This window comes from Furipterus horrens, unplaced genomic scaffold, assembly GCF_987537825.1.
Source record: "Furipterus horrens unplaced genomic scaffold, mFurHor1.1.pri manual_scaffold_1, whole genome shotgun sequence".
NCBI lineage: Eukaryota > Metazoa > Chordata > Mammalia > Chiroptera > Furipteridae > Furipterus > Furipterus horrens.
The window spans coordinates 110,795,462-110,816,123 of record NW_028327171.1 but is presented as its reverse complement, the minus strand read 5'-3'; the positions used below and the strand labels follow the sequence as shown (position 1 = coordinate 110,816,123).

The window sequence follows — 20,662 nt, the reverse complement described above, 5'->3', positions numbered from 1 at the left end:
CTGATGGCTCAGCAGCACATTGAGAAACATCTGTCTTTGGCACTAAAACAATTCACAGTGAAGAGTTGGCTCTTGCCTGAGCCTCCTCCATCCTTTCAGGAGCTTCAGACTGATGTAATCGTAGACCTTAACAGGACTTCAAAAGACAATGTCAGCAATTGCTGCCTCAGATAGGCCAATTGTTCTCTCGTTCAGATTCTGCACATTTAGTGTGGATCTTTCTATAGTTGTCTGCTGACACTCATAGATCTCAAGCGCACAAGGTCAAATACAGAAGTATGGGAATAAAGCCGACAGCCCCTTCTTCAGTCCCATCAAATGAGGGGTGCAGTGTCCTTCTAGAGAGGAGCTATAACAGCTCACTTACCTTCTCTATTCACAATTCAATTTACTGTGAATTGTGAAGGGCTGTTGTGGGGAAGGAGAAGGACCTTGGAGAGGCAATAAGGAAAGAAGGGGAGAGCAGAGGGGAGGGAGTTCTGCATTCATTCTGCCATGAGCCCAATAGCCCTCTACACATGGCTATTGGCTGCCTACTATGAGCTTCCGGAGGGCCACTGCATCCCCTTCCTTTTACCTACATCCTAGGACCATCTCACATGAAGAATGGGCTTTCAGCTTGGTTTTTTCTCCCCAAACAAAATCTACATCTGGCTCTCGGCTTGACTTCCAATCAAGCTTTGGGAAGAGAGTCTGATGCTAATCTGTTTATCAGGACAGTGTTAAACATTTTATTAAGAAGAAAAGATGTCTGGGACTTCCAGCCAACATGGAGGCGTAGACAGACACTCTGGGTCTCCCTCCACAACTAAGAAGGAATACAACTACCTCAAAACTTGAGACAACCAGAGGTTCCAGAAAATCAAGCTGCATGGAAGTCCAACAAACAAAGTTATAAAGAAGAAATACTCATCCAGACAGGTAGGATGGGTGGAACCGGGGTGGAGGGGATGCTGTGTGGTGGTGGCAGCGGCGGCGGCAGTGGCAGGCCAGCGGAAAGCGCAGTTATACATTTTAAAAAGTTGGAAGGGACACCTGGGGAGTGTTCCCAGCTCCTCACCAGAGCAGAGCACAGAGCTCACGGTCCCAGCACCTGGGAAAATCAAGCCTCATTGCTTTTGACTGTGCAAACCAGTGGGCTTTGGGGCAGAGGCAGAAACTGCCGGTCTCTCAGCAGAGTCTGCTTGTTTAAAGGGCCCCCATAGTCCTAGAATGTCCGCAGACCCACCCACTCTGAGAACTGTCGTCGGCAGCCGTCCGTCTCGAGAGACGATGGTGTAGCTTCTTAAGAGTCTATCTGCACCGCCGAGAATGGCTGTGCAGTCCGACTCGGGAGTGACACGGTATCTGTCTCCTCCCGTGTTGAATCGACATCTTGCGATGACGCTGGAGTGTCCTCTCCAGTGAAGCTGAAGCTACAGAGCCTGGGCAGGGTGATATGGAGGGTCTGCTGTTGCCCATGCAGCAGACCCCCCCGCCCCCCCTTCGCAGCTGAAGGGTCCAAGGGAAAGACGGAGTCAATACAGCTTGGCTTCAGGTGCGCTGCAGGAGTTGCCGGTGTTGACTACAACGTCAAACCGCCTTAGGGACTCCGGCTCCGGATTTTCTGTCGGGGTTTACTCCCTTAGCCTTTCCCCTGAAGAGGTATGCCGCAAGGCAGTGGAGGTTTTTTGGAGTCAGAGTTTTCCTCCTCTGATGTGCCCTGACTGGAAGATCGAACCAGCGACACTTAGCTCGCAGGCCGACGCTCAATCCACTGAGCCAAACCAGCCAGGGTAGACTCTGAGAACCATGGCCAAGGTAACAGCTAGAGAGGCGCCAGCCCCATATGGAAGTGGGAGAAGTGCCTGGAAAAGGGACAAGTGCTGAGCAAGTGACATTGTTCCCTCTCAGACCCCTCCCCCACATACAGCGCCACAATGAGGTGAAACAGGTTGCCCTGTACTGACGAATATCTAAGGCTCCGCCCCTTACAACATAACAGGAGCGACATAACAGAGGCAAACAAACACAGGAGCCTGTCAAGATGAGGAGACAGAGAAGTATGGCCCAAAAGAGGGAACGGATCAAGGTTCCAGTGGGAGAACTAAATGATGAGGAGATAGCCAACATGACAGATGCAGAATTCAAAATACTGGTGATAAAGATGCTTACAGGCTTGACAAATATGCTTGAGTACAGCAAACACATAAGGGAAGAAGTGAAGTCTATACTAAGTGAAATGAAGGAAAATCCACACAAAACCAATGGTGAAGGGAAGGAAACTGGGGTTCAAATCAATGATTTGGAACATAAGGAAGAAAACAACAGTCAACCAGCAGAGAAGGAGGAAACAAGAATTGAAAAAAATGAGGAGAGGTTTAGGAACCTCTGGGACAACTTTAAACGTGCCAACATCCGAATCATAGGGGTGCCAGAAGGAGAAGAGGAAGAGCAAGAATTTGAAAGCTTATGTGAAGAAATAATGAAGGAAAACTTCCCCAATTTGGGGAAGGAAATAGACATACAGGTTCAGGAAACACAAAGAGTCCCAAACAAGTTGGACCCGAAGAGAACCACACCAAGACAATATCATAAGTTAAGAATAATATAGAAAAGGGTGAAGCCAAAGAATGTATATGCACAACCCATGGACATGAACTAAGAGGGGTGGGATTGCTAGAGTGAAGGGGGGTTCTGGGACAAGGGGAGCAAATGGAAAAAAAAGGAACTACTGTAACAACATAATCAATAAAATATGCTTAAAAAAATAAAATATTTAAAAAAAAGATGTCTGTTCCTTACCTTATATGTGCCTTTTTAAATGTCATCCTGGAATGACGAAGATGTTGCTTTGTTTGTAATCCTGCTCAGAGAAGAGCAGGCCCATCTTTGGAACAGGTTGTCCCTCAGCTTTCTGTTATAGAGAGTGCCCCCCCCCCCATTTAGAAATAATTAGTTTAGCCCACTGTTGCTCAGCCAGGTCTGTTTACTCTTTAGGGCAAGGCCTGGGTTTTATTCATTTTGTTATCTCCAGTGCCTAGTACAGATGGCATAAAAATGTTTATTGGATTGAATTATGCACCAGCTCTACTGTGTTTTTAGTTGAATTGTAGTAGACAGGGTGAGAGAAACATAGGTGAAAAACTCATTAAAGGAGAGGGAAAGTCTGAATCATAGGGGTATGAGTTCTTAAGGCTGGTGAAACAGTAAGGGGAAAACACATTACCTGCTCCTAGGAGACATTGGACTTCTGCGCCAGGCAGGGACCAGGCTGGTGTGTGAACTGATGACCTCAGCCAGAGATGGAGCTGGTGCTGCTGAACCAAGCGGGCAACAGAGAAGGTGTGATTGAGGCAGCACTGAGCTGGTGCTAGGTGCATACCTGGCCCTGTGGCCCTTGCACAAACTCCACTCTGCTGGCCAATGCCAGGAAGAAGGTTTGGCAATCTAGCCAGATCATGAAGGGTCTTATCTGCAAGCAAAAAAGTGTGCTGGACAGCCATAGGGAGCCATCACAAGATTTCAAGCAGACCATTGACAAAGGAAAGCCATTCTGGGGGCAGTGTGAAAGGTGGACTGGGAAGGTGAGGGTGAGGTGAGTTTATTGGAGTCTGGGAGACCAATGCAGGCAATACTATCAAGAAAACACTTTGTAAAACAAAACGTGGAATAGTAAAATTAGTTGGGTTCTAGTGGAACTTGTAAAGGTATACTTTTATAGGAACTGCCCCTTGCATATTATGGTAGCATGTTTTCTAATTTGTTGCTCCAACCAATAGGTTAAATGTTATCAAAGGAAGCCTGGATGAATATTGGGGGAATTTTTTTTCTTAGTTTTTGAAGCTGGAAGAGGCCAGGATACTACAGTCTTGTAAAACAGGACCAGAGACTAGTGCTTATTAGCAGGGAATGCACCCGAAATATGCTCCTTCTGAATTTTTGGAGCAGGAGTGTGGGCGAGGCTGGGGAAATTGCAGGTTGGCAGTTATGGATTAGAGCAGGGTACTGAAAACTTTTTCTGTAAAAGACCAGATAATATTTTAGAATTTGAGAGCCATAAGGCCTCTGTTGCAACTGCTCAGTTCTGCCAATATAGAGCAAAAGCAGCCATAGACAATATGTGAGCATGGTTATGTTACAATAAAGCTTTATTTCTGGTTACTTAAATTTTAATTTCCCGTAATTTTCACTGGCCATGAAATATCATTCTTCTTTTGATTTTCCTCAATCACTTAAAAATATAAAACCTGTTCACGAGTTGTACAAAACAGGATGAAGGCTGGGTTTGGCCCGCAGGTCATAATTTGAAGACTAATTAGTCAGGGGCTGCCGCTCACCGGCTGTGTATTCTTGGACCTCTATGCGCCTCACGTTCCGTGTCAATTTCTTAAGCGAGTAGCGCGGTTAGTAAGAACTAGTGCGTATTAAAGTATTTTGTTAATCAGGCAAAACGACATCAGTTTAGGCCGAAGTTAGTCACCCGCTCGGCCGGTGCCTGCCCAGCAGCGGTGCGCACGCGTCAGGTCCGCGCCAAGGGCGGCCCTGTTGCCCTGGCGACGGTTTCCCAGCTCCGTGCCGCAACCCGTCAGGCTTTCATCGCGAGATACAGCGGGCCAAGAAGCCCGGGCCATGGCTTTGGTGGCCTGTCCGTCCTTCGCTATCGGCGCGTCCTTCTCTGCTGCAGAAGGACTGCCTGAGACTGAGAAGCACTCCGGGGAGTCCGAGAACACCTATATTCTGAGGCCCATTTTCCATCAAAGGCGGGTAGCGGACGGGTTGTGATGGGGCAACCTGCCAGACTGCTGGGCCAGGCAGGCAGAGCTCGCCTGGAAGCCTGGGTGTCGGGAAGGATCCCGCTGGGGAACAGCGGGCTGGGGCGCAGCAGGGCTGGGGAGGGCCGGGCCGAGGGCCCAGGGTAGGGGGTCAATGGGGCTGTGGGCGGTGCTGAAGAAGGAGGGGCGAGTGGGGGTTGGTGGTGGAGAGGGACGCTGTCTTCTCCGGCTTCAGCTGCAGGGGGCGGCAGAGGACGCTACGGGTTCTTGCAGTGTTAGAGCGCCGTGGGGGTGGTTGGCTGGAGTCTAGGAGGCCCAGGACGTACGCATAAAGGTAAGGAGATGACTGGAGCAGAGAGGAGCAGAAAACAAGCAGCTTTTTGAAGGTTGCTGTGTGCTTACGTGTGCCAGAATAACCTACGCTTCTGCAAGGGCAGAGGCCCGCCCCTCCCAAACCGGAATTATCTTCCGAAGTACAGGCCCCTGTTACTGTAGGCTTCTCTCATTAAATGAGTTTTCTAGGAACCTATCTGTAGCAGTGTATTAGCTGGTGGTGTTGTGAGAGGCTGTGTTGGGCTTTAGTGAATTATTTTTGAATACTCAATGCATTTTCCCATTTCATGATGGGTGATTTAAGAGCATACTTGCCCACGTCCATGCTGAGTGTTCAGTTTTTGACAATTAATGTCATGACCCCTGTGCCCCACTCTCCCTACTCACATGATCTCCATCCGAGTGACTTTTTTTTTGTTTCCCCGGATGAAAAAAGTCCTCAAAGGCAAACATTTTGCTGATGTGTAAGAGGTGAAACAAAAAATGGCAAAAGCACTAAAAGGCATCAGAATCAACAAGTTCAAAAACTGTTTTGAGCAGTGGAAAAAGCATCTCGATAGGTGTATTGCACCAAATGGAGAGTAATTTGAAAGTGACCGAAGGTGAAACGTGTAAGAATAAATACACAATCTTTAATAAATAAATTCCGGTTTATTTGGTTTCTCCCCTTGTATGTGGACGCTCTTGGCCTGCCACTCTTATACCTTCCCAGAATTAAGGCACACAGTCTAGTGCATAGGACAGTCTGCTAGACCAATAGGGATACATCACTAACTTAATTTTCACAAGAAAAAACATATTTTTAAGTAAAAGATTTCCCAAGTCCTTCCTCTGTTTCTTGAAACCAGATTGCTGGACCAAATGCTTCCCAAGTATCAGAAGCCAGGAACTTTGGTTATACTGTGATAAAACATTTCATGCAGCAGTTTTCTGATGGGTAGAATGTTCAGTTATCTTTGTAAAAGATTCTAAATGCATAGAATGTCATTTGCCTGTGTAACAGTGCAGAACATGAGTTACAAAAAATATGTGAGAATAATCCTATAAAGTGATTTATGACATGTCTGAAAAAACTTTTAACATTAACTGAGAATGAAGAAGGCTTAAAGGAAGAGCCAGATATAGTATGTTTATTAATAGGTAGACCACATTTTGAACAGATCACTGCAAGTTTGTCAGTGATCCTGAAGTTCATCTGTGAGAAGAAAGCAGGCAAGAGACGAAAGAAAATACTGTTAAAATGTAATAAGGGGCCACTAGTACTACCAAATATTAAACCACACTATCAACTCAAAAAACTTAAAAACATTCTGGTGACTTGGCACATGATAGACAAACCATCTATAGAATATGTATCCCAGAAAAGGAACTGAGTCTTATATGACAAATACAACTAAAATGCTAATGGTGTCGTTAGGGTGGTGAAATTAGGGAAGATTTTTTTCCCTCTGTCTTCATTTATTCAATTATCCATTTCTTTAAATAACTTTATTGTCTACTGTGTGCTGAGTGAGTGCTTTTCTAAGAAATTGGGATTTAACAGTGAACAAAACAGATGGAAATCCCTGTCCTCTTTTAGTTTATGGTCTAACTAGGAAAAAGGACAACAAACAAGATAAATAAATGGATCATGTTGTGTATCAGATAGTAATAAGGGAGATATAAAGTGGTATGGTAAGGGGATGGTTTGAAATTTTAGAGAGGTTGGCCAGGAAAAGTGACTTGTATAAAGGCTTGAAAGAAGTGAGGGAGCTCTGCATAGAAGGGGGAACTGAAGTTCAGGCAGAGGTTAGCAGTAAGTGCAGAAGCATTGAAGTTTGCGTGCCCGTTGTGGTTAAAGGACATAGGGAAGGTCTGTGGGGCCTGAATGGAGAGAACTAGGGAAAATAGTAGGAAACAAGTCAGAGAGTTTGTAGGGTAGATCAAATGGGACCTCGCAAATCACAGTTACAATATTGGTCTTACTCTGAGTGATGTAGGAACTATGTGGGGTATTTTGCATAGAGGAGTGTCATGAGCTGACATATAGTTTAATAGGACCAGTCCAGTTACTGTGTTGAGAACAGGATTTGGGGACAAAGGCAGACACAGAGGGACTTGTTAGGATGCCACTGTAGTCCAGGCAATAAGTAATGGTAGCGTGGAGTAAGGTGGTAGGGGTCGGGTGATGAGAATGATTGAATTTTAGATTACTTTGAAGGTAGAACTGATAAGATTTGTTCATGAGTGGGAGATGGGCTGTGAGAGAGAAAGGCAACAAGACTGACACCAAAGTTTTTGGCTTGAGCAACTGGAATACTGGAGTTACTACTGACTGAGATGGAGGTGACTGAAGGAGGACCTCAGTGTTGGATGTATTAAATTTGAGTTGCCTACTAGACATCCAGAGGGAATATGTGTTGGAATATGTGGTCTGAAGTTCAGGGGAGAGATAAGACTTGTTTTATTAACTTATTTTACTACTTTTATAATAAACAATATGAAAAAGAAGGATTAAATGGTTCTAATGACAAAGAGCTGGAGGAAGTTGAGCTGTGAAGGTAAGTTGGAGTTTTGTAGTTAACCAATTAGATGTTTCAACCTGTTTTATTCAGGTTCAAACCCTCTGTGGTTAAAGACTGTATCCATGTTGTGCTCAAGGAAGAACTGGCAAATGCTGAATACTCTCCAGAAGAAATCCCTCAGCTCACAAAACGTTTATCAGAAAATATTAAAGATAAATTAAAAGGTAATAATGCTGATAATTAGAAACGATTTGTTCCCTTCAAATGTACAGTTTTACCCATTTGTATCCTTCCCCCTCTTTAAACAAGGGACATAAGCTGTGGATTCTGTTCAAGACACATTTTTCTTTAATGTCTAGTTTTCCCAATTATTTGGTAACTTCTACTCATATAGGTTTTTGCAGATCGTGGGAAAGGGTAAAGATGTGAAATAAGACATTATATGGAACAGGTCAGGGCTTTTCTGAGATTCTGTTATGTATCTTGAATTAGGGTCCATGTCCCACATAGAAGGGTACCTGTAGTGTTCATATTGTTTGCCTGATTTACTGTGTAAATCTGAAGCTTTTACTTTCATCAGTAAGAGTTGGCTCTGCTTCAACTTTGCCCATTTCACATTTTTGTTGTTGTTACTGTTTCTACTATTCTCTGGTCAGAAAAAGGGAACGATAAAAATGCTCATTCAGTTTCTTCTCTCCAGATTTGTTGTTAGTGAGAATTTCCAGGATTTTGCTTTTCTAAGGTTACACACTTACAAGCTTACAGTTAGGATTTGTCCTTCATTCTCTGTGACTCCCAGGCTTCTTGTCATGCTAAGTGCTTGAGACTGAATGCTAATATTCTTTTCCAGGCGCCTTTATGAAGTAATTTTGCCATATATTTGCTTATGGATCACTTTCTAATTTTTTCTTTCTAGAAATGGGATTTGACCGATATAAAATGGTGGTGCAAGTAGTGATTGGAGAACAAAGAGGTGAAGGAATATTGTGAGTAGTTGGTTTTCCTTCTTGTTTTTATTCTTATGTGTTTATAAGGTATTTACCTTCTTGATAATTCAGTAAGATTGTATCTTTTCAAGAGTGAGAAGAAAGGACAGTATAAGATAATACAGGTGTGAACTCAAGAGATCTGGGTAAGATTGACAGTCTGGTTGAGCTCCAGGGAGTAATTCACTTTTCACAGTATCTGTAGGCTACTAAGTCTTTTGGGATTTATGTATACGAAGTCTGTCCAGAAGGTATATAGCCATGTAATATGAAAAATAGACATTTATTGAAGAAGATACAAGATACAAGAAACGTTGTACAGAGGACAATGATGCCTCAGTCCCCTTCAAAGTAGGCACCTTGGGACCTCACACAGTTTTCCCAATCGCCATCAGCTGCCCCGTCGTATTTTCCTAAATCTCATTGACAGTCTGTAATGTCTTCCCTTTCAAAGGTGATTTTAATTTTGGGAAAAGCTAGAAGTCAGAGAGCACCAAGTCTGGGCTGTAGGGGTACTGAGTCACCTGGGTGATTTGATGTTTTGCCAAGAAACTCCACACAAGATGTGACGCATGAGTGGGTGCATTGTCTTGATGAAGCTACCAATCACCAGTTGCCCATAGCTGTGGCCTTCTGACTTCTGAATCACCCGAATAGTTTCTGCGGAGGAATGTTCAAGCTTAACACAAAATTTGATGCAGACTTGTTGTTCTACTTGCTCAGTCATTTTGAATGTGACAGCCACACCGTACACATGCTCACTCAATGGCGTCTACCACCCCCACTGACTAGTACAGTGAAGTTGTCATTGTTCATGCATGTGCATTCCAGTCCATTCTCCATGGCTGCCAGGTTATTGGCAAACTATTCTCCTTATATTAACAATGGCTGGACTTTTCCAAACAGACCTCGTATATGTTCCCAAAGAAAATATGGGATTATGCATATATGTTTCCTTCCATATTTCTTGTTGCCTTGTTGTTGGTCCCTACCATTATTCAAAATTAATTCCTTTAAAATTGTCTGAGACCTCCTTATTATCAAATCTAAAAGCTCTTTCTTAGCTCTCGTATTGACCTGGGCTTCTGTTTCTTAAAATTCACTCTTGTTATATTGGCCCTGATGTCACTTATCTAACTTGTTTCTCTCCTGTTTTTCTAACTGATTATTCTCTTTCCTTCACTGGTTCCTCTGTATCCCCTACATCACCAGGTGTCAGCTTTATTCAAGGTTCAGTTCTTATTCTTCTGCTCTTCTATATGCTTTCTCAATGAACTCATTCATTCTCATGACCTCAAATTGTCATTCCTGTATTGGTGAGTTCAAAATATGTATTTCTTCTTGTCTTTTCCTATGCCAAAGTGTTAATCTGCTGGTTTCATTTGTAAATAGTGCCTTCCATAGTAGTATTTTGTAAGAAAGTACTAAAATATTTGTTGAATGAATTTTAAAAATACCTTATAGATAATATCACTGAGAATTTTCACTATAAAATGTTAGGTTTGAAAGGGACTACAAATAGTGGGTTGACCAAAAAGTGTGTTTAGTTTTTTCCGTAAAATTAAAGACACTTTTAAAAATTTGCACTAATAACTTTATTGATTTGGATATTTTGAGTATGTTAGCTATCTCCTGTGTGGTATAATGTTGATTGCTCTCAATTAATGTCACAATTTCATCGCTATCAACCTCAGTTGGTTGGAACATCATCCAGCAAGAAATCCCCAGTGCGAAACTTTGCAAACTGCTTTTGACGTATTTGATCAGTCCCTGTACCTTCTCCACAAATCTTTTTTGTGTTTCAGTTGCATTTTTACCTTTCTTGAAATAATAAAGCATGATATGCTGAAAATGTTGCATATTTTCTACCATCCTCAATATTAAAATGGCTACACAAAAACTCACCAATTTTGGTAAGTTTAAAAAAAATGCATGCTGATATGACAGCTGTCACAATATAATCTAACAAAATTGTTTAGAATGAAGTTAAAAACAAGTGCTACCAAAGCCACCTACGGAAAGAAACCAAATGAAATTTTTGGCCAACCCAATATTTTTTAGTATCTAGTCCCCCTATTTTATGATGACACTTGGAGATTCAGCGTGATTTGCTCAAAATTATAGATATGGCGGGTGTCAGGGTCACCACTAGAATCCACCCTTCTGACTCCTGGCACAGTACTCTTCACCATGGTGTCCTCTACTGTTTGTTCAAACTGCTTCAGAAGATTTTCTCACCACAAGGACTAAGAAATACTTTACTATTGTTTGTCACCTCAGATTCAATATGTTAAGAGTTCCAAATGTCTCTCCCTTCCTCTCCTTAAATCATCTTGTCATTTTAATTTCTTAGTCTCTCACAGTATTACCAAGCTTCTACTGATTTAGGCTTAAAACCTAGAGTCTTCTTTTATCTTATTTAGCCATTACTCCCTCCTGTCGCATGCACTGTAATCTGGATGCCAGGATTACTTAACAGCCCCTTATCAGTACTTCTTGACTCTGATCTCTCCTCTACAATTCATTCTGTGTACTAGACTAGTCTTCCAGGAGTACACCTTACTTTCCTTCCACAAACTCTATATAGAGTTTATTTCAAACTCTGTCAAATATAAACTCCTTTAAATTGACTTGGTTAAATGTGATCTGGCCAAACTCTAAATGATGGCATACCAGGTGTCCCCATCCCCTTTTAAAAATTTTATTGTCTAAAATTTCAAACATATGCAAAAGTGTAGGGACTAAGGATTCCATGGATGTGTTACTTAGCTTCAAAGGTTATCGGTACATACCTATGTTTCATTTATACATCCATCTATTCTCCCTGCCCCAGCTAGGTTATTGAGAAGAAAATTCCAGTTGTAATACCATTTCATCTGTAAATATAACAGTATATATCTCTAAAATATAAAGACCCTTTTAACATAATAAAATAGCATCACATCTAAATATTGTTGGTCCTTAATATTATAAAATACCAGTTAGCATTCAAGTATCCCCAGTTGTTTTATATATACATGTATATATATGTGTGTGTATGTCTGTATGTGTATTTATGTATATATTTTACAGTTTGATCAAATCAAGACCCCAAGTCCACACATTATATTTGGTTGATACGTCTCTTAAATTCTTCTAATATATTATTTATTTCCCTCTTTTGCTCTCTCTCCCTTTTTACCTTACCATTTATTTGTTGAAGAAATTGGGTTGTTTGTCCTATAGAGTGTCCTATATTTTGACATTGGCTGATTATATTCCCATGGTATTGTTTACTATGTCTTCTGTCTTCTGTATTTCTTGTAAATAAGTAGTTAGATATAGTCTTAATCAGTCAGAGGTTTGAGTTTTGGGCAAGAATATTATACAGGTGTTTAGTATACATCCTACTGCATCTCATTAGGAGGGACAAAATGTCTGGGTGTCCCTTTTTCAATTGATAAGATTGATCATGGAGTTCAGATGTTGTGAAATAGATCCATCTATTATAAAGCTCCCTATCTGCTTTATCATTAATGGTTTTAGCAGCCTGTCCTATATCCTTTATTCATCAGAGCTTACAAAATAGTGATCTTCTAGTTCTACTATTGTTCTTTATTTATTAGCTGGAATTCTATTAAGAATGACTTTTCTTTCAACTGTTTCTTTGCAGTGAGATATAACTTGTACAGGAAAGGAAGGCTAAGTTTACTAATTTTCAGAATAATGAATGGATTCCTTAGCATCCTCCAAAGGTTACCAGTGAGTTGTTCTTTTTTTCTGTATATGAACCCGTGGTGTTAAATATATGTTAAATATATTTGACATGTTTAAATCCATTGTGGTTATTATCCTTCTTAATGTTCAGATTGTCCTATCTTTTGTCATTGATAGTTTCTTCAAGTTAACTCCTGACCCTTTTATTTCTTTTCCTTTAAAAACAAAAAAAAAACAGAAGGTTTATTTCTCTTCTCAAAACACACCACACCAGTAGGAGTCCAGGTCTGGTGTGGTGCCTCACAGGTGTCAAGGACAGAGGTTCTCCTGCCTGCTACTCTGCTGTCTCATTTGCATGGTTGAAGATGGCACAGGACTATATTTACATTCCTTAAGGGAAAGAGATAGAAGGAAAGGCATGTGCCTTTCTTTTTTCAGCAGTTTAAAGATGTGATTACATTGTCTTCTGGTTTCCATTGTTTCTTTTGAGAAGTCAGTTCTAACCGTTATTACTGTTCCTTTGGAGGCGCTGTGTTTTTTTTTTTTTTTCTAGCCACATTAAAATGTTTTTCTCATTGTCATTTTACTCTGATTTTCTTTTTATTCATTCAGTTTAGGGTTCTCAGAGCCCCTTGAATATGTGGGCTATTGAATATTTTTTGTATCAGCTTGGGGAAATTCTTAGTGTGTGGATAAAGTTGACTCCATCTTGAAGCTAACCCACCTGCTCAACTTATGAGTGAATAAGTCTGGACTTTTGACGCCCCCTCCTCCCTTTCTCTTGGGTGTACTCTGGATTGTGTCCAGAGGTTTCAGGCTAGTCACAGAGCTTCCATTAATTCTTCTGCAGCAAGGAGCTCTAGAAGTTACCTATTTCTTAGCTCACTGTGGCACCAGGTCTGCTGGTATTTGGCTTTTCTGTTCCCCCTGACCACCCACACAGTCATTTTGGAACATGTAGGTTTGTCTTTGAGTGGGGATGAAAGATGGTGGTCTAGGGCCCTGGCCGGGTAGCTCAATTGGTTAGAGCACCCTCCCAATACACCAAGGTTGCGGGTTTGATTTTTGGTGAGGGCACATACAAAAAACATCTAATGAATGCATAAATAAGTGGAACAACAAATTGATGTTTCTCTCTCTCTCTAAAAAAAAAAAATTATTACATTAAAAATTTTAAAGATACGAAAGAAAGATGGTGGTTTAAAAGGGGAAAATTGGAGATTTGACTGTTTTGCAGCCAGCCAAGACAAGTGTTTCCTGTAAATTCTTTAGTAAACGCATTAACCAAAAAGCTGGACTCTTCTGTCTCATTTTTTGGTCTCTCAGTCCCTTTGTCGCCACTTTGCCTACATGGTCTTTTTATGGAATATTTAGCCATTATCTTCTTAAAAATAAACTTCTTATTTTATAATTATTTTAGATTTGTAGACAAGTTGCAGAGATAGTATACTGAGTTCCCATATACTCCACATCTAGTTTCCTCTGTTATTAACATCTTGCATTATTGGTATGGTATGTTTGTCACAACTAAGAACCAATATTGATGCATTATTATTAACTAAAGTTCATACTTTATTCATATTTCTTTACTTTTAACCGAATATCCTTTTTTTTTCTAGGATCTTCTCTTGGCTATGGTAGTTACTCAGACTTGGTTTTGATGACTTTTGACAGTTTCGAGAAGTACTGGTTAGGTATTGTAGAATACCCTTGAACTGAGATTTGTCTGCTCATGATTACCCTGGGCTAATAGGTCCTTGGGAGGAACATCACAGAGATAAAGTAAAGTGCTGTTCTTATCATATCAGGGTACATATTATCAACATGACATTTACAATTGATGTTCACCTTGATCATCTGCCTAATGTAATATTTGTCAGACTTTCCCCTGTAAAGTTACTCTTTTTTCCCCTTTCAGACTGGATAAAACTACCTTGTGAAGCCCACACTTACTAGAGTAGGAAGTTATGCTTTATCTCCTTGAAGGCAAGAGTATTTACATAAATTATTTCGTATTGTTAAGCACAGATTTGTTTTTTTTCATTTATTTACTTATTCAGTAATGGATTATAATCTACTATTAATTTTATTGCTCAAATTGTTCCAGCTTTGACCATTTGAGCTCTTTCAGTTGACTCCTCTATCTGTTTGACATACTCTACTATTGTGAATTTTGGGGGGCATTTCCTTAATTGCTTGCACTTTAAGATGCACCATATCACTCATACCCTGCTCCAGCCTAGAATCAGCCATTTCTCCAAGAAGCCCTCATTCATTTTATTGGAGAATGGCATTAGAAACTAAGATCTGAGTGCTAGGTGTGGCCATTATCTTTTAAGAATATCGCTTCTGCTCTATTTGCTCTCTGTTCTCCTTTTTTAGACTCCAATTACATGTACTTATATCTTTTTTACTGTATTCCATATGTCTCTTACGCTCTTGACTGAATTTTTGTTTTTTTCTCTTTGTACTTCAGTTTGAACGTTTTTCTGTTGATCTTTCAGTTGACTCGTTCTCTTTTCTGTTGTGTCTAATATGCTGTTAAATCCATTTACTGAATTCTTAATTCCACTTACTATATTGGGTGGGCCAAAAAGTTCATTTTCTTTTTTTTTCTGTAAAATAAAAGACACATTTTTCATGTTCACCAATAACTTTATAGATTCGGATATTTTGAGTATGTCGGCTATCTCCCACTATTGGCTTTTACTGGGCAGAGGCCAGGGGAGCTGCTAAACATCCTCCAATGCATAAGACAGCCCCACAGCAAAGAATTATTTGGCAAAAATGTCAGTATACCAAGAAACTTGGCAAAACACTTTTGATATATTCGGTCAGTCACAGTACCTTCTGTCTACACTGCACAGATCTTTTCTTTTTGTGTGTGTTTCAATGGCATTTTTACCTTTCTTGAAATAATAAAGCATAATATACTGAAAATGTTGCACGTTTTCTTTCATCTTCAATATTAAAATGGCTCTACAGAAATGCACCAATTTTGGTGAGCTTTTTTAAATGCATGCTGATATGACAGCTGTCACAATACAATCTAATTAAATTGTTTTAAATGAAGTTAAAGGCAACTAACCACTACTAGAGCCATTGTGCAGAAGAAATGTAACAGACTTTTTGGCCAACACAATAATTTTCAGGTCCAGAATTTCCATTTAAATATTTTTTATAGATTCAATTTTCTAGTGAAATTCTATGTTCTCTATTCTTCTCCCTTTTTACATTTTAGTCATAGCAGTTATGTTAGTCATTTTCTGCTTATTCTAGTGTCTGGATCATGTGTGAGTCTGTTTCCACTGATTTTTTTTCTCTTGGTAATCCTTCATAGGGTTCTGTCTCTTGGTATGCCTTGTTTGAATCCTGGACATTATGTTAAAAAAACGGTAGAACCTCCAGATAATAATTATTTTCTTTCAGAGAGGGTTGACCATTTCCTTTACTATTCACTTAAGAGTATGGGCTGCTTACCTTAATCCAGTCAGGTACAGAGCTGAATTTAGGTTTGGTTCCAGTTTTGATAAAGCTCTATCTTCAGTTCACTCTTCTTTCTTGAAAACAGCTCTCCAGATCTCTCAACCAAGAATCTGCAGTGTTCATTTAAACTCTACTCCAGCAAGTACTGACTTTAGTCCTTGTTTGCTCAGTGTAAAATGACTCTTCATTTCAGAGTCTTTTTCCTTGATGTATTAGTCTCCTATTGCTGCTGTAACAAATTACAATCCAGGTGGCTTAAAATAGCACAATATGTTATTTTACAGTTTTGGAGATCATAAATCAAAAATGGGTTTAATTGTGCTAAACTCAAGGTGTCCGTAGGGCTATATTCCTTCTGGAGGCTCTAGTGGAGAATCCATTCCCTTGCCTATTCCAGCTTTCCTCCATCTTCAAGACCAGCAGCATACCATGTTCAAATATCTCTCTGACTCTGACTCACCCGCCTCCCTCTTCCTTTTATGAGGACCTTGTGATTACATTGAGCCCACCTGGGTAATTCTGGGTCCTCTCCCCATCCCAAGATCCTTAACTCATTCATATATGTAAAACCCTTTTTGCCATGTATTATAACATATTCCTAGGTTCTGGGGTTTAGGACATAGACATATTTGGTGGGAGGCTATTATTTTGCCTACCACACTTAGTTTTTTTGAGTTCCTGCTTGCACAGTGTCAGAGTTCAGCATGTTCTGAGGGGAAACCTAACATGTAATGTTAAGGCTCAGTTCTGCTCACTCCATTTTTTTTACAGGGATCTTGGTCCTTCAAGTCTCCAATTTTATCTCCCTAGCCCTGCAAGACTGCCAGCAGTCCTGATGGTTTATTTTTCAGTAATTGGTCCTCTATCTGGGCAAAACCCATATTCTCAGCCTGTGGCTGTGTGCCCGGAGTTGGCAGATGCCTCAGGGAGAACTCGGGTGCAGAATATCAGTTTGTCTCCTAGTGTTCACCTCTTTAGAATTTTGGCTCCCTTAGTCCTGTTTGCTTCAGCAGCTCTGATTCATTTTACTCAATTTTAAAAATTGATCTGGGAAGGAGCATTGACCTGCTACAAACTGTTCAGTCACATTATGCTGTCATTTTGACACAATTTTATAAATACATATATTTAATTACTCAAGGTTTTGATATAACCCAAATATTTCAGGTTTATTTTCTACATTTCCAGCCCTAGATGTGGAAGTGGCCATTTTCCCAAGTTGCTCTAGTTCCTTTTACTGGGAAATGGTGTAAAGAGTTCACAATTTGAAGGCAACAATTGTATTTTATGCATCTCTATCATTTGCACCTAGCGCTTTGCTCACATAATGATACTCAAAAAACATTTGTTAAATAACATTTTTAAAATCTTCACCCGAGGATATACGTATTTATTGATTTTAGAGAGAAAGGAAGGGAGAGAGAAAGAGAGAGATCGATGTGAAAGAGAAACATTGATTGGTTTGCCTCCCATATGTGCCCCAACCGGGGACCGAACCTGCAGTCTAGGTATGTGCCCTGACTGGGGATCAAACTCGCAACCTTTAGGTGCATGGGATGATGCTCCAATTGACTGAGCCACCTGGCCAAGGCTGTTAAATATGTGTTTATATTTATGTCTTCATTTGGTTCTGCTCAGCTTATGTACCACTTCCTTCATGAAGTCCTCATTGGCTTTTCTCCTCTCTAAATTCTCTAAATTTCTGTAGCACTACTATAGATTTAATTCAAATACTGTGCAACTTGGACTTGGAGGCTTGAACTAGATAGATGTTATAGTCCCTTTTAAACCTAATAACCTATAAATTAGCACAACTCTACATTATCTTATGCTTTTGATGTGTTAATTTTTTCACCTAATTAAATGGAGAGTTGAGAATAAGCCATATTTTGCTCTATTTGGCATATGGTAGTTAATAAATAATTGTTGATCAGTCAATTAAGTAGGTTTATTTTATTTCATATTGTTACTTTGCAGCTTGGAAACAGGTAGAACTTTTTTGATTTAAGAATGTGTAAAATATTAGGTTAAGGGGAGCTCTTCTATGTAAAACTTTTAAGAAAGTTTTCAAAATTGAACCAATATAATATGGTATATGTATATCTTTTGCTACACACTTGAAGCTAAATTGCCTAGGTTCAAATTGAAGTTTTGTCAGTTACTATTTGAATGACCTTGGACAAGGTTATTTAATTTCTATGACCCTCAGTTTTCATGTTTATTAAATGGATGTAATAATAGTATCTACATCATAGGATTAAGTCAGTTAAAATATGTTAAGCACTTATGCCAGAGGCTGGCACAAGGTAAGCATTCAATAAATGTTATTCATGAATCATACATATACAGTTAATAAAAATGTAAAATATGTGTAATTACTTTTTAAACTTAATATTATATCGTGAACATTTTTTCACATTCTTGAACTTATTTTGTAAAAATATATCTTTAATGCCTGCATATAATTTCATTGCCAAGATATACTGCAATTTCATTTACCAATCTAATTCTACTGGGAATTTAAATTGTTTGCATTTTTAAATTTGTTTTTATTTTGACTGACATTTTTTCTTACCAAAAACTGGAGATGAGAATGGTCAAATTGGGAATTTAAAGGTACCATAACATCCTGCAGAAATAATACTGGGTTTAGAATTAGTTAGAAGATTGAATTCTAGTTCATAGTTTGCCTCCTTTCTTTTCTATGTTGGAGTAAACAATCTGTTGGGTCCTTTCCAGACTTACCTCCTCATATTATTGTGCAGGAATTAAGTCCATATTAGTGATAAATTCTTTAAAAGTCACACACAAATATCTAAGCTGAAGAAATCTATATAAAGAGCTTCCCACACACAGTACCAAAGACTTCATGGTAGTGACCCCTTTAGTCATTAGGCAGCTAGTCAGAGTCTGTGGCTACTGGAACCTTGGGCTGGTCACCTCCAACTGCAAGCAGCCTTGTCTGTGACTCCAGTGCCTTCTAGTTTACCCAGTATTCTCTGCTGTAAAGATGCTTTTCTGTTTGCCAACCTGTGAAAAGGTTTCCAAGTGCTGATCTAAAAGAACGTATCAAAGAAAACTTTTGCTGCTGGCAGATGTATGTGGTTCAGATCCTTGTTATATTGCTGATAGTTCTCCATTCTTTGAATTTCTAGTATGGCTGCTCGCTGTTTCTGGGATGCTGACACTGACAACTACACTCATGATGTTTTCATGAATGTAAGTCTATTTTGGATCTTTTTCTTCCTTTCAAAGGACACAGGGGCATTCCAAATGAAATTACTTAATATTTGTTGAGATGTGAGAACTCTTTGGTTTTAGAGATATCTCTTAGACTCCTTCTGGATGGGATGACTTTTCTTTTTTGTGTTACTAAAGCAGAAGCTAGTGTGCTGCATATGGGCAAGGACACATATGTGTACAGATGATATAAGTCTTCACAAGTTTGAATTTGGGAATAGGATATTGTTTAGTACTAATAGACACATAGCACTTTGCTAAACTGCAAAGAAATTTGGGTGGCAGGGATTCCATGAGCAAAGGTGATCTTTCTTTCAGTAACCAAATTAATTACTTAATTTTTTAAAAATCCTCACCCTAGGATATGTTTTGTTTTTTTTAAAGTATATTTTATTGATTATGTTGTTACAATAGTTCCAATTTTTTTCCCCTTTGCTCCCCTCTGCCCAGTACTCTCCTTCCCTCCAGCAATCCCACCCCTCTTAGTTCATGTCCATGGGTCATGCATATAAGTTCTTTGGCTTCACCCTTTCCTATATTATTCTTAACATCCCCCTGTCTATTTTGTATCAACCGATTATGCTTCTTAGTCCCTGCACCATTTCCCCATTTCTCCCCCTTCCCCCTCCCAGCTGATAACCCTCCAAATGATCCCCATACCTATGATGCTATTCCTATTCTGGTTGTTTGCTTAGTTGGATTTTGTTTTTATTTTTTAGATTCAGTTGTTGATAGTTGTGAGTTTGTTGTCATTTTAGTGTTCATAGTTTTGATCTTCTTTTTCTTAAGTAAGTTCCTTTAACATTTTATATAATAATGGCTTGGTGATGATGAGCTCCTTTACCTTTACCTTGTCTAGGAAGCACTTCATCTGCCCTTCCATTCCAAATGATAGCTTTGCTGGATAGAGTAATCCTGATTGCAGGTTGCCTTTCATCAGTTGAATATTGCTTGCCAGTCCCTTCCTGCCTGCAAAGTGTCCTCTGAGAAATGAGCTGATAGTCCTCTAGGCACCCCACATGTGGGCAGCTCTCCGCCTCTCTCTTGCTGCCCCCAGGACTCTGTCTTAATATTTCACCTTTGACATCTCAGTTGTGATGTGTCCTGGTGTGGTCCCCTCTGGGTCCAGCTCGCTTGGGACCCTCCGTGATTCCTGGACCTGTATGTCCATCTCCTTTGCAAAATTTGGGAAGTTTTCCTCATTTTTTTCAGTTCTTGCTTCCTTATTCTGCACTGGTTGACTGTTTCTTTTTTCCTTATGTTCCAAATCATTCATTTGAACCCCTGTTTCCTTCTCTTCACCATTGGTTTTGTGTGGATTTTCCTTCATTTCACTTAGCATAGCCTTCACTTCTTCTTTTATGTGTTTGCCGTACTCAAGCATATCTGTCAAGCCTGTGAACATCTTTATCACTAGTGTTTTGAATTCTGTGTCTGTCAGGTTGTCTGTCTTTTCATCTGTTAGGTTGGCTATCTCCTCGTCACTTAGTTCTCCCACTGGAACCTTGATCCGTTCCCCGTTTTGGGCCATACTTCTCTGTCTCCTCATTCTGACAGGCTCCTGTGTTTGTTTGCCTCCACGTCCCAGGTAGAGCTGTCACTCCTGTTACATTGTAAGGGACATAGCCTTAGGGATTCGTCAGTACATGATGACCTGTTTCAC

The 20,662-nt window shown here is 39.9% G+C and overlaps 1 protein-coding gene across 3 annotated transcripts in view; it reads left to right on the top strand.

Moving 5' to 3' along the window:
- Positions 1-4,528: 4,528 nt before the first annotated feature.
- The window catches only part of LOC150021714 (choline-phosphate cytidylyltransferase A), a 74,215-nt gene continuing 58,081 nt past the window's right edge, over positions 4,529-20,662 (top strand). Inside the window, exons 1-4 of one of the 3 annotated variants that reach the window (XM_090278142.1) lie at positions 4,529-4,742; positions 7,682-7,815; positions 8,508-8,577; positions 18,915-18,978. In XM_090278142.1, the coding sequence (XP_090134268.1) occupies positions 4,612-4,742; positions 7,682-7,815; positions 8,508-8,577; positions 18,915-18,978 (399 nt within the window). In that variant the 5' untranslated portion in view covers positions 4,529-4,611. Of the gene's footprint in view, positions 4,743-7,681; positions 7,816-8,507; positions 8,578-9,789; positions 9,894-18,914; positions 18,979-20,662 lie in introns of those variants that run through there. The other 2 variants (XM_090278203.1, XM_090278151.1) reach the window with 2 other exon arrangements.